We start from the raw sequence: 14,913 nt of genomic DNA, 5'->3' as shown, positions 1-14,913 counted from the left end.
GGCCCAACTACTACTTCCTTGCCCAGGTCAATCCACAGCTTGCACTTTCAGAGCTACTTTTTTCTTAATATGGAAGCACTCAACAAGAGTGCATGTGTTTGCCCTGTCCATCGTGTTACTTGCCCCCATACTCCGTTCATGTCGCTTGCCACCTCCCACCCTTCTTCCAGTGTCCATTGGTTTGTTTGCCCTTCCCTACCTCCTCCCATTGTCAGTCAAGCTGCCTTTCCCCTTCCACCCTACTCCTGCTGTTCATCATGTTACTTGCACTCTCCCAGTGTACGTCAAGTTGCTTGCCCCCTCCCTCTTTCTTCGTGCTATCCGTTGTGTTGCTTGCCTCCACCCTCCCTCCTCCTGTTGCCCATTTTGTTGCTTGCCCCTTTCTGCTGTATGTCAAGTTGATTGCCCCTCCTGCCCTCCAAACACTCCATGTTGCTTACGCCCAGCCCTTCTCTCACTGTCTATTGTATTTCGTGCCCCCTCCCACTCTCCTCCTGCTGTCGCTGTTGGCTCTACCTGTACCCGCCTTTACAAAAAAAAAAGGGTTATGACTCAGCAATCGTGGGCCGTGTAATAGCACTTTTTAAACTTTAAGCCATGCTGCATAGCAGCAGCAGTGATATGCAACATGGCTAAAACATTGACAAAGCCAATAACGAGCGTAGGTGAGACCTATTAGCTTTGCCAATACTTGTTTTTTTGTTACATTAGCTGTCGCAGACAGAGTAGTAGCTCTTGCTTTTAAGTGTTCACTTTTCAGTGTCCAAATCCTGGAGGAAGTCTTGTAAAGAAAAATGTCCTGGGTTATTCGGCTGTTGGACAATTTCATAGCCATGTACTTATAAAGGATTCTGTGCATATGGCTTTTCATGCAATAAATTGTTATGGCATGCACAAAAGATAATACTTGTTTCACATTAATCAGATAATCCACTGCCTGAGTCACATGATGTGACAAAATACCTTCATTTCTGTGGTCGCTTATTCTGTACTGAAAGGAACAAAGTGATGAAAAAAATAGCAAAGTTCATACAGAGAGAAAGAATATGATGCTTTTTGTGTGGATAAATATTAGGTTTTCTTTAAATCACAATGTTTTGCCTATCGCTGAAGGATGAGGCTAGCGGGCGGGCGGTAGGGCGGTCTTTCACTTGTCATCACTCCGGGGTGTATGAGACCAGGGACACATCCCAGGACAAGGCCCTGTTTACTGCACCGGATGCAAGGCTTTTCTGAAAGTGGTACTGGGGGAGGGGCCATCTTAACTTCCGGGTCAGTCACTGCTGGATGCTTGATGTCTACAGCGTCTTGGAACACGACTGCGTTTCCTTCTGACAGACCCAGTTTAGCGGAGCGATACAACTCTCGGAGTCAATCAACTTCTCGTTCATCACTCCGCAGGTATCTTCATTAGAATCTTCTACACTGAACCTGTGCAAGGAGAGATGGGGCAAAGGTCAGATAGAGCACCAGTGGTGGAATGTACCACCATACCTCATTGAGAGGTGTGTGGATGTGTGCACTTGCCCCAATCCTTCCCATGTTTAGTCTAATTCCCTCTATGTATGCTCATAGTGTTAAATGAACATCCACAGTCCATGCAGTCTGGTTATTTCTCTTTATTTCCATTGCTGATCTAACCCAGGGGTGCCCAATGCAGGTCCAGGAGCACCATGTCTGTTCCAGGTATTTAAATGTTTGGATCAGGAACTTACATCTTTTGGTTCAGAGCGGTTCCGTTCACCCAGGTCCAGCGCCTTCCCGGTGCTGCGTTGAAAAGCCCAATCCAGGCGTAGTCCTTAATTGTGGACACATTGGAAATCCAGTCCTGCACAAAAAGAAAAAGAGGACAAGTGCTTGTTTTCTATATTCATGACACAGCCATGAGACAAGTTTCCATTAGAAGAAACAGTGCCTGAATTATACTCTTTACCAAACAGCAATTCTTGGCATAAACAAAATATTTACCCTTTGGAGCAGCTGTGGTTTTAAAGGCACATGCTCAAATTCCAAAGCCCTCTAATGTACAGAATCTATCCAAGTGAACCAATAGTGCAGCCAAAATCTTACAGTCCGTGCCACCTCACCAGACGTAAAATGTATGATGGATGCAATGCATTGTAGCCATCACTGTTTGTACCCCTCAGTGCAACACCCCAAGTGAAAATGGTATGCCCAGACGAGGGTTCTGTGCTCACTTTGACACTGGAGCCAAGCTGCACCCAACTGAAGAACCCCAACTAGGGCGAACCCGGCCTTGGGTTGCTTGTGTTATAGAGAAGGTCTGGCAGTTTGGGTTGGACTGTTCCTATTGGCTCAGGATCAAGGCTGATATGCATTTGGCATCGAAGAAAAATAATGATGGACTGGAATGCGGCCCAGAATTATCACCAATGGCTAAGATTAAATCAAGAATTTACCCATCATTTTTTTGTATTCCCAATTGAATGCAGGAGGCCCCTTAATATCTAATTTCTTGATGTCCCTGTTTCACCCATGTCTTTTAAAATATTTTTTAGGGAAATCTATCTTAGAAAATTCCCTACTCTGCCACCATTTTCTCGTCTTATGGCAGGAAGACGTCCAACACATCGCCCCTGGTATTGTGAAGCGGAAGGGAACAGGTTTCTGCTAACAGTAGCAGAGCAGCATGAAGTCCTCAGCTTGTCATTCAAAGGTGATGTGGTTTAAAAGCATTAGCCTGGATTGTACTGATGTTTGACAGGTTTGTTGGGCAGACATTTGTTTGCTTACATCTCCCTTTTTCCTTCTTATTCTATCTTTTGTTTCTTTTTTGAGGTTGTGACATGCACCTCTTCTCCAACCTCCTTTTTTAGGCATTGGAGGGCATATTTAATAGAAAATCATGCAGCGCAGCGAGTTACCTTGCTGCACTGCGCTGCATGACGGGGAAAGGGCAGGAATGCACCGTATTTAAAAGAATACAATGAATTACTGACTGTCCCTGCACTGGTGCATTCTGTCTGCCTAGCTCCAACGTAGGCACCCCAGCACCATGGGGCAAGGGTGCCTGCATTCTAAGGAGGATTGTTTTTGTGCAGGATGGAGCACCTTCCTGCACAAAAACAATTCTTCAGAGGCAAATTTCTCTTTCTATGTTTGCTGCAATCTGAGAAGGCACATTCCCAGGTCTATTAGTGATGGTGAATCTGAGAATGCTTCAAAAACCATGGGAGTTGTGTGGGAACCACCACATAATGCCCAGTGCATGTCTTTCCATGGCAAGGTAACGCACTGCAGCGATTTGCACTGCATTGCATTACTCCTGATTTATGAAGCCACTCAGGACCACACAAGGTGGCCTTGCATTGCTTCATAAATCACATTTTGGACTTGCATCGCTCCTGCACCACGCTACGTGGTGCAGGAGACAGGAGGCAGCTCTATATTCCATCTCAGTCTTGTTACCTGTTCCCTTTGCCAAAGGAAGGAATGCTCAGAAGCACAGCTGGTCCTGCGGTGAGGTAGGAGAAGCAGCGGGGCGCCCTTCTAAAGTGAGCCGGAAGTCTGCACCGGGCAGCACTATAGCTGCACAGGAACAGATCCTCTGTGGTGGAGTTGCTGTTCGATCTCCTGTTGCATTAGGTCTCCACAGCTGAGACCTCACGGTTGCAGTATTTACACAATATATATACTTGCAAGAGAGGGGCCTCTCTCCTTCACCAATGCTGGGAAGAAATATGGTGGACTGTTGTGTGGTTATCAATGGATCATCTTAAACCTGAAGACCTGGCAACAGAGAACCCCACGGGTGCACCGCCGGCACGCTCCACTCCCACAGTACAGAACTTTCTGGGTCACGCGGGTCCAATCAGTGGGGCCAGAGCAGACCTCTCCTCAGTGCCCATGTGATGTGTCCTCACCAGTGCTGCATTGGGATAGCTAAGGCCAGTGACACCCCCTTTTAGGGGCGGTGCTGTGGTGAGGTGTGGTTGGATCTCCTCACTGTCATTGTTGTAATGCAGCAAATTGGAGTTCTGTTACAGACCCGGACACCAGTTCTCTGGAATGTAAGCATCAGCACAGGCCCAGACACCTCCCATTATAGCGCCCATTTCTGCAACCAAATGTAGTGGGCATTGGATGCATATGTGAGCCTTGACCCTTCTTCAGGGGCCGCAGGTCTGTGCATAAAAACATGGACATAATTATGCAGTGTTGGCAGCTATAATACGGTGAGTAAAAATGAGAGATATAATGCATACTGATAATTCAATCATGCATGTGGTCACATGATGGCACAAAATACTTAAATATTGAATTTCTTGAAAAAAATATTGAAACAATTTGGGCTGGATTATTCTTATTGGAGCAGGTGCAAGAGTGAAATGCATATGGCTTGGTGCTAAATGAAGTCACATGGTAGGCAGATGAAAGATGGCCTGCAATGCTACCCCAAGTGGCTGCCAGTGTTTAGACAAATGGCAAGCATTCCCCTATCACCTTTTGTGTGTTCGATGAACCCCCCTAATTGGCACAGAGTGATTTGCATAAGCTTGGATCCAAACTGAAGTGGCATAGTGGGCAAAAGTAGGATGGGTTGAAATGCTGCATTAAGCGACTGCCAGTGGTTAGACAAACTTCAAGCATTCCTCCCATCACCTTTAGTGTGTTTGAAACAGTGACCCATATACATATAGATATTTAAAACACAAATTACTATTTCCGTAGGATGGAAGAGGTCTGGGGAGGGTGTCTTGGTGAGTCCTCTCCTGCAAACTACTTTACAGAATGAAATATGTGAATATTTGCTGACTGACTCTGCGTCATGTAACTAGCCCCAGCCAAAAAAGTTTTTTAACCAATAATGTTTACGTATTTTGTACCACATTATATGAAAGGCCTAGAAGTCTATGTAGCAAAATGTTGATGGCTGAAGATAACCCAGAATAGGAACAAAATAAAAAACACAGGCTTATCTGGTTTAAACAAGAAGATACCTAGGATACATTAGAGCTCTCTCAAAGCCTCAGTTCCCTAGCTGTCAGACGTGAGTTCCTGATTCAGAGCTGCCATTTTCTTTGTAAAAACAAAAAAGGCACTCCCTCTTGATACAGGACAGTTTGAGAGCTCTGGGTTAAAGCAATCTTTACTACTTTGGGAGGTTCTTTTTTATTTTTATTTTGAATCCCCCAATCAGCTTTTCTTTCATGATGTGCCACTTCCAATAAGAGCTAACTTCTTCTGCATCTTTGATAAGCTTGTAAGTTGAGATAATAGCCAGTAATCTCTACAATATAGAAAAAAGATAGTTTTCTTCAGACATCCTGAAGATGGCTTTGCCCTTCAAGAGTGGATAAAATCAACAGACCACTCTTGATGTGGAAGACACATCTGATCCGTCTGGTGATGGTAATCCCAATGCATACTCGATCCTAACTGAGCTGCTCTATCTGCTCTCGACAGCAACCTCCACACAGAAGAAACACAGAAAGGGCTAAAAAAGCATAACCCGATCACCCCACACTCTAGAAGCTCCATTACATTTCCTTGCAAGTAAAATAACTTTCAGGATGTGCTTCATCATATTCAAGGCTGCCACCTTTGGCACACCACCCCACACAGCAGACAAGATCAGGACCACCGGTGCCGAACCCAACACACAACTACATCACAAGGCTTGAAAGAAAGAAATGCAAGAAGGGAAACACCACTAAACATGCCTTCTACTACAATGTACCAAAGATTGCTAAATCCACCCTAACACAACCCAGGCAAACACCCTCACTACTCCACTTCAAGAAGAAAGTGAAACCCTCCCTGTGAAAGAACACCTCTTCAGGAAGTAATAAAGCCCATTGCTGACTCCACGTGGGCCCCAACAGAGAGAACTTTCCATTTGTAAGCAGGTCTTTCTTGCTCCCACTTTTTACTCCTTTTTATTGTACTGAGCTGCTTTATAGCTAGACTCTACCTAAACTCTCATACAAACATGTAGATGCCTTACCAGCTCCACCAGTTCCTGTTATGCTGAACCCTTAAGCTTTGCCTGGCCTTGCATCATGCCTCGCCAGCAATGCTTTGCTCGGTATCACTGTACAGTCCCAGTTCTGCATTGTCCAGGATCACTAGTGCCTTACCAGCTCTTCCTGGTCACGTATTATTAGCAGGCGGGAGTCCACAGAGGAGCAATGTTCATGGCTCTCGCTCCAAGTTCTTATGTCGGTAATATTTGAGAATAAATAGCAGGTTCCACCGTGTTGACGCCAGCCTGATAGGCATGAAGCATGTTCAGATTCTGCGGAAAGATGACATGTAAAGAAAGATTACAATGAATTAGGCTATCAGTGAAAACATTTATTTAATTTTCAGAAGAATTCCTCAGCTTTAGGCAAATTTACCATTCCCTGATGAAGAAATTTGGTCACGACTTGTGCTATTGTTGCAAGGCTACTTCTATTGTTCTAGGACCAGTGTCCACATCAGTTAAAGGTGCCAGATGAAACTCAAATGAGAAACTATAAAAGGACATACTCGTCTAAATTTAATCAAAACACCTTTTGGCATTTACAATTTTCCGGTGAACCCGACACTGTGGACATACGTGGATTTTCTCCTTCCTAATTTTTTACACATACAACCCATTTTATTAAGACTTTTAACAAGACCTTTATGCCTGTCTAACTAACACATGGTAATTTTTGGAAGTTGTATCCAGTGCTTTACCAATCAATGCTTCAAGTAGAGTGACCTTCCAAACACTGATCATTCAGTCAAAAACATTGCCTCGATCTTTCTCCAGGTCCTGAGGACAGTAAGGGGCTCATGGCAGACTCTACTGAGGGCCTCCAGATCTTCCTTCAACCACAGACCCTTGACTATGCAACACTGTCATGGTAAGTAAGCCAAGACACTTCAGTTGGGAAAGGTTAGTCCCCACAAGGCAGGTATCCACATATAGTCCCAACAAGGATGGTAACGTGTGTGTGTGTGCGTGTGTGTGTGTGTGTATTCTGCAGGTGCACTCTGCACTGGGGCATTGTTTTCAGAGAAGGGCATGCATATGTTTCTCTGGACAATTCACTCCAGGCACACACTAAAGTGCACAAATGCTCTTGTAATCTTACAGCACTTTCATAAACTGCAGCATGTACAAGTATTACCATATTATGTTTTTTTCTATATTTGGGACGATGAACTTCATTCATTGGAGCCCTGTTGTGATTAGGAAAATATCTTAGTTGATGCTTTCTGCTCATATTTGTGCATACAAAAAAAGAATTTAGTCCAGATGACAAACTCGCCGGGTCAGTCATAAAATGCCAGAACAAACGTAAAACATATTCCTTGAAGGCTTGGATTGGTGAAGCCTGTGGAGATCACACATTGCAACAACATCATAAACAACGAAAACCAGTGCACTGTGATTTTTACACTGCAAACATTTACATCGACATATAATGCAGCTTAAAGTAAATAACGTTTACATTCTTACAAATACAATGCAGCAGTGTTTTTAAATCTACATTGCTATCTTTTTCATTTCTCAATTAATCAGCAGAGTTGTTTTTCAAAAGAATGTTACAAAATCTGCATAATTTCTGCGGGCAACATTCTATTATTAGTTCGAGCCTAGATCCAGCGTGCATGCGCTGCTCTGCGAGACTTGTTGTGGTGAAGAAGCGAATAGAAACTCCGCCCACTCTCCGCTCATATTTGCCATTGGCTTGTGTCATTGTCTGTCCTAAATGCTGGCTTCTGATTCGTAAATGGGCTTGTTAGTCCCTCCTTAGTACCGCCTCCTCTTCATTTGTCACCTCCAATGGTGACTGGCCCCTTTACTTCGGTTGTTACACAGTACGTGTTATTTAGACTTTCAGCACTATTTTCTTTAATGAGTTTCTCCTACTGCAGGCACAACGTGCTTTGGGGCCTTCTTTCCCACCTGTTGTCCGTGCCTTCTCCCAACATCCCCCTGCCATCCCGTTGTCCGTTCCTTTCCCCCCCGGCCGCCCTCCCATTGTCCGTGCCTTCTTCCCCCGCCTGACCTCCCTCCCATTGTCCGTGCCTTCCCGCCCCCCAGCCGCCCTCCCGTTGTCTGTGCCTTCCTTCCCCGCCCGACCTCCCTCCCATTGTCCGTGCCTTCTCCACCCCGGCCGCCCTCCCGTTGTCCATGCCTTCTTCCCCCACCCGACCTCCCTTCCTGTTGTCTGTGCCTTCTCATCCCCCTGCCCTCCCATTGTCCTTGCCTTCTGACCGTACCCCTCTGCCCTCCCTTTGTCTGTGCCTTCTCATCACCTCCACCCACCATGCCTTCTCCCCCGCCCGCCCTCCCTCCCATAGTCCGTGATGCCAACCATAATAGGTTTCGCATAAATGAGAGACCTATTGCATTGCAAATGCTTGTAAACCGATTGTACTGGTTTGAAATCTCCACATGACATCCGTGGGGTAAGGAAATTACTGATGCGCGAGACAATAGCTCTGTGCTGGGCAAACACACTACTGAGATTATTTTCCCTCTGAAACAGATCTTCGCACAAGTGTTCAACAGAGCACTACCTCCGAGGTGATCCACGCAATGCTGAAACAGCTGTAGTTAGAAACGCAATGCCTTTCCAAGCATTTAAAACACTCCAGATCATTGCTGTAAAGATGAGCAAGAAAGAGCGATTATCCGTTCTTACAGATGTAGCTCAACGTTTGTGTATTCAGCAGTGCTTTTATTTAAGGGATGACATATTTATACGTTTAAAGTACTATACGCATCAAAGTTCAACTTGAGTGTGTGGCATTATGACTCGTTTTGGCAATGGGTATGATTACATTGTGAAACTCTCACAACGGTAGCAGTTTGACCCGCCTAACACAGCCCACAATGATAAAGACCTAGATTTCATTCAACAACTGCACTGTGGTTACGGACAACTGCATTTGACCACTTGTGACAATCGAACCATTCTGGGTGTTACCATATATTGTAAGGTACTTCTGCACCGAAGTAATGTTTTAGAGGCAGCAGCTAATTAGAAGTAGATTATTTATCGGGGGCGTGGCTAGCGCCCGAGGAGGATGGCCGCCGGCATCTGACTCTCCCGAGTCGGCGGAGAGATATGCGGTTTTGGCAGGCGGCTGACTTGCTGTGCGGTTCGACAAAGGCTCAGTACAGCCGTCTGAATTGCAGCGGAGTCCGTTGGTACACTTTTAATCTGGTGAAATTCATTGTAAGAGAAACTATTTACTTTGTTAGCGGCGAACGCTCTTCATACGATCTCAGCCGCCATTTTGTCTGCTCCGATGTAGAGAGTATCACACGTGCATCTAATTAACTCGGCATTGCGGACACTAAGAACAACGAGGATTTGTTTATTGTGTAACTGGGATGTTGTAAAGAATGAGGAAGGCGCTGTGAGACCCTGTGTGTCTTCTTTTTTAGTGCTTTTTGAAGACGGTGTATCTTCCTCACAGGACTAGCCGCAATTTTGTTTTCTGCACTTCATGAGGATATCATTATAAACACCCCACTCAAATGATGTTGTGTTGTGCTGAATGCCTGGAAGCTTCTTATTTGCTAAAGAAATAACTTTCAATACTATATTCTCTGTTTGTGTCTTCATGCTTTCAACTTCCTCTTCATCCACCTCCTTGGAATGCTGCTTGCAACCTGGATTCACCGTATTATTTTTAATTGTAGGTCATTGATAGCTATATCAAAATATTGCTGACTATTTTTTGTTGAGACTGACAGGAAGGGTCGCTTACAAAATGCCACCTTGTTTTTTACTTAGAAAACCCCTCTCCTTTCCTCACTTTATTACATGAGGTGTTATTACCGCTTATATTGTATATAGAACTGTAGAAATATTCATAGCCTCTTTTCCCTGTCATAGCTGGATGGGCAAACTACTCAAAGTTGCTACACTTTCATCGTCTCTGGTGTGCAAACCATCAACTCATTCTAAATCTCATTTATTATTGTGCTACCATGGTGGACTCTACAAAAACTTCGCCCAGGAGCGTCACAGCCTCCACTATTGTGACTCCCTCTGGCACGAACAAAACGTCAAGCAAGCGCCTAAAGAAAGACCCTCCTTCCTCTCTCAAGCAAACATCTTCTGTTTCTTTGGACATATTGCGTGAGGAAATCAGAGCTCTTCACCCATTTGTTGAGGAGACTAACTCTCAAATACGAACCCTAACAGAAAGATGGTCAAGCCTGGAAGACAGAGTCACAACAGTAGAACAGAATCTTGAATCTCTGACTTCTGCCAGTAGTAAGACTGCTGCCCTTCACTCTCAAGTGCTGTCTCTCCAAAAACAAGTGGAAAACTTAAAACAAACGGAATAACCTCCGTATTTATGGATTATCAGAAGGTTCAGAAGGCTCTGATCCTATAAATTTTTTCAAGTCATTCTTGCCCAAAGTTCTTACCTTACCACAAGACACACAAGCTCATCGTTTGGGTCCTCCCTCTGCAACGTCTTCTACCAGTATGAGAAAACCGAGAGGGGTTATCTTATATTTCCTAGAGTATACTGATCTACTCAAGATTCTATCAGCAGCCAGAGCAGCAAACTGTGTTTCTTGGGCTGGTAATACTTTGTTTTTCTCTCAGGATTACTCCAAGCCCACTGCTGACTGACGAAGGGACGTTTTAGCAATGAGACCCCAACTTCGATCTATTGGAGCTCGCTATGGCCTTTTTCATCCTTGCCTCTTTAAAGTTACTCTCAATAACAAGACTACTACTTATGAAGATCCTCTAAGATTGAAGAGTTTTCTCAATTTATGTCACGCTGATTCTATGGATACTTCTGCATCGTCCTCATCGATCAACAAACAGATACTGCTGTTGTGTTTTGATTGAACTCTTATCTGAATATTGGATTTTTGCATAATAATGCTGATGTTGTTTTTTGTTCCTAATTGTTCCTGTTTTAATTGTAGTTAATGTTCTCACTTTCTGGTTTATGTGGATTTGTGTATTATCTTCCTTCTCCTATTTGCAGATTCTGCTCTTACGATGTACTTTCCCATGTGTTGTTTCACCCGTCATCTCTCGCCCCCTCTCCGCCCTCGCTTGAAGTCTGGCTTCATCACTCCTTGATGTGGCCCCATCTCCCCCCACCGTATATATGTTTTGGACTATTTGTAAGTATGTTCATCATGTCTTCTTTACTGTATCACGTATTCTTTCTGTTCCTTTATCTTCTTTTCTTTCTCCTCTTCATCCCTCCTTTCCTCTGTCAAACTGGCTACTTTCTTTGTTGCTCTGGTATTCTTTCACCTTCTATTGGATCTACTACCTCCATTTATTCATTCTTTTTCTTCCCTCTTGTTTATTTTTTCTTCATTTCCTTAAGTTTCAAATTTTATATGCTTTTAATGGCATCTTACTTATATGTGTTTGGAATATGCATTATAAATGGCTCATTTTATTGTTTATATTCTTCCCTTGATTTATGGCTTTAAAAGTCATTACATGGAATGTTAAATGTTTAAATTCCCCTATCAAGAGACAACAGGTTTTATCCTATTTATCTAAAAAATTTTTTTTTTTTTTTTTTTTTTTGTTGAAACCGTTTATTGCAGTTCGGAAAAGTTACAGGTATGGGCCTACAACCACCCGGCCGGCCGCTAGAGTGACAATAGCATATTACATACATACAGTAGAAAATCTCTCGGCAGTGCAGAGTAGTGAAACAGGAGTAATCAATGGTGCAGGCCACACAGCTCCATGCCAATAGTACGGTTCCTTTTTCTGAAAACAAGACAACACCAAAAAACCACACCCGCAAGGCAACCCGCGATCCAAAGTGACAGCACGTGCTCCATAAGTGGGGGACCCAAACCAGCAGCAAAACTCTGAAGAGGGGAATGGGAGTAGATCAGGGACTGGGGGACCGCGCGCCCGTGGCCGAGGGAGGGGGGCCGTCTAGGGAGACGGAGCAGGCGAGGCAGCCGGTAGTAGTGGCGGCTCGCAAATACCCCCGCGGTAGGCGTTCCAGGGGCCCCAGAGTTTCACCCACGCCCCAGGCTTACCCCTCGCCACATACACCACCTTTTCACGAAACATACACCAATCCATATGCTCTTTCCAGGCCGTCACCGCAGGGGGCCTCTGGGATCCCCACAATTGGGCAATGTCACGCTTAGCTATCATGTATCCCAGAGTCACCCACCGCGTCTGCGGGACCGAATAGTCATTCGGTTCCCATACATTCAGCAAGCATCTCCTCGCTTCAGGCAGCAGCGCGACACGCGTAACCACACGCAGGACCTCATGCACACCACGCCAGAACCGCTCCACCCTCGGGCACTCCCACAGTATATGCATGAAAGTCGCCAACGCACCACAGCCACGCTTACACATTCCATCACCAGCAAAACCCATACGTAGCAGCCTTGGCCCCGTCACGTAAACCCGGTGAAGGATCTTGAGCTGGACGAAACGAAGGCGAGCCGGGATGGCCACCTCTTTCGGAGAGGCCACCGCGGAAATCCAATCCTCGTCGTCCAGTTCCAGCCCATCGGCAACCCAAGCCTCGCGGAGCCTAGTTAGCAGGCACGATCTATCGTTGATCAGTTTTTTGTATATGAGGGAGATCGTGCTGTCCGGGACATGGCCATCTAGCACTCTGTCCTCCAGGGGGGAAGACTCCGGAATGGATGCGACATCTGGGAAGACGGAGCCCAGCGCATGGCGGACCTGTAGGTATCGGAAGTACTCAGTGCCCTGCAGCTGAAACTCCGCCTGCAGCGTCTCAAAAGTTTTGAATCCCCCCCTCGTCCAGAGATCTCCCACCGTGCTGATTCCGATCGTGTCCCACTTCTCGAAGCCCTTCGACTTCCACAGGGAGCCCAACCTCGCAGACGCGTACAGCGGTGACGCCCGGGTCAAACGGTCCTTCCACCCCATAGCTGCATTAGCCGCGTGCCAGACACGCACCATGACACGCGTCGGTCCCGTCAGACGGGAGTCGGGCGCGCCAGAGTAGAGCGCTCGATTGTAATCGCCACCGGGCAGGAGCATCTTGTCCAGTTCAAATGCCGGGTTCAAGGCGGGCCCGTAAAGGCCATGATTGATTGCAGCTAGCTGGGAGGCCCAGTAATACCGTTTGATGTCCGGGAGGGCGACCCCCCCATCGTACCACGGGAGCGTCAATTTAGCCAGAGCAATGCGCGGCCTCCCATCCCAGAACAGGCGCCGCTGGAGGCCCTCCACCTCACGGAAGTAGCGTGCCGGGACCAAGTCCATAGTGTTCTGGAGGGCGTACAGGAAGCGCGGCAGGGACATCATTTTAAACAAGGCCGCTCGGCCGAGCGGCGAAAGCGGCAGACGCCGCCAGCGCACCACGTCCTCCCTCAAGCGCTGGAGGGGGGGTAGCAAATTCCGCTCATAGCGGGCCTCCGGGTCAAGAGTGATGTATATACCCAGGTACCGAAAACCTTGGGAGGCAATCTGGATCGGACAGTCCCGCGGTAGGACCGGAGCCTCCCCGGAGAGCACATAGACACAGGATTTCGCCCAGTTGATGACCAGGCCTGAGTTGCGACCGAATGAGCGCAAAACATCAACCAGGACGATCAGTGATTTACGCGGGGAGGCGAGATACAGAAGGATATCGTCCGCATAGAGGGACACGCGGTCCTCATGCTCGGGGGTCCAGCGGAGACCACGGATAGAAGGGTGCCACCGCAGCCACTCCGCCAGGGGCTCCAGGGCCAGGGCAAACAGGAGAGGCGACAGGGGGCAGCCCTGTCGCGTGCCCCGCCCCAGCGCAAATGGGGCCGAGACTCGCCCATTCACCACCACCTGCGCCAACGGGCCCGAGTATAGCAATTTGACCCAGCTAATGAAACCCGGGCCGAACCCAAATTTCGCCAGCATCGCCCAGATGTATGGCCATTCAAGCGTATCAAACGCCATGGTGGCGTCCAAGGACGCCAAGATAGCCGGCTCCCGCACAAATGGGACACGCGCGAGCACCCCGTGCAGGCGCCGCAGATTGAGCGCCGTGTTGCGGTGAGGTATAAAGCCAGATTGGTCTTGGTGGACCAGATCGCCCACCACGCCAACCAACCGGTTGGCCAACACCTTGGCGAGGATTTTGGGCTCCGCGTTCAAGAGCGAAATCGGCCTATAGGATGTGACCCGTTCACGGGGCTTCCCCTCCTTGTGGATCACCACAATTGTGGCCAGACGCTGGTCCGGCGGGAGGGAACCCTGCGAGTGGGCCGCCAGGAACATCGCGCGCAGGTGGGGCGCCAACACATCCGGGCGTAGCTTGTATAGCTCGATGGGAATACCATTAGGGCCCATGGCCGTGCCGGATGCAACCGAGCGAATGGCCAAGGCAATTTCGTCCGAGGTGGGAGGGGCGTCCAGCGAATCCCTGTCCTCCACTGTAAGGGAGGGCAGTGCGATGTCCCGAAGCAGGGCATGGGAATCTTCCTCCGAGCAGGGGGAAACCGGGGAGTATACGTCGCGGAAATAGTCCGCGAAGCAGGAGACAATGGCTTCTGGCTCGGTGACACACGCACCATCCACACTCTCAATCAAAGGCACCACGCGGCTCGCTCTCTCCTTCTTATCCAACCACGCAATCAATTTGCCAGCCTTATCACCCACATCATACAATCGCCCCTGCTGCTCTCTACTGAGGCCCCTGGCCGCCTCCGTAACGAGGGCCCGATAGGCCGCCTGAAGTGTAGAACATGCAACTTGGCGTCTGTTACCCCGCTCCCCAGGTCACCCTCCAGTTCTGCAATCTCGGCCTCTACCCGGGTCACCTCCTCCCGCTCGCGCTGCCGGGCATGGGAGATAAGGGAGAGGGCCTCCCCTCTAAGAACTACCTTAAAAGCCTCCCATAGGGAGATGGCCGAAGGAACCGACCCCACGTTCTCGTCAAAATATCGCTGTAAGGATTTGATCAAATCGGCACGAATGG

The 14,913-nt window shown here is 47.5% G+C and overlaps 1 protein-coding gene across 1 annotated transcript in view; it reads right to left on the bottom strand.

Annotated features, from left to right (window-relative positions):
* Positions 1 to 675: 675 nt before the first annotated feature.
* Positions 676 to 14,913, bottom strand: part of LOC146812943 (killer cell lectin-like receptor subfamily B member 1B allele C) — a 99,805-nt gene continuing 85,567 nt past the window's right edge. Inside the window, exons 4-6 of the mRNA XM_085619984.1 lie at positions 6,102 to 6,259; positions 1,716 to 1,828; positions 676 to 1,431 (exon numbers count right to left, since the gene is read on the bottom strand). Coding sequence (XP_085476110.1) covers positions 1,299 to 1,431; positions 1,716 to 1,828; positions 6,102 to 6,259 — 404 coding nt within the window. The 3' untranslated portion in view covers positions 676 to 1,298. The remainder of the gene's footprint in view (positions 1,432 to 1,715; positions 1,829 to 6,101; positions 6,260 to 14,913) is intronic.

This window comes from Triturus cristatus, chromosome 7 (genome assembly GCF_964204655.1).
Source record: "Triturus cristatus chromosome 7, aTriCri1.1, whole genome shotgun sequence".
NCBI lineage: Eukaryota > Metazoa > Chordata > Amphibia > Caudata > Salamandridae > Triturus > Triturus cristatus.
This window is presented reverse-complemented; position numbering and strand designations above follow the sequence as displayed.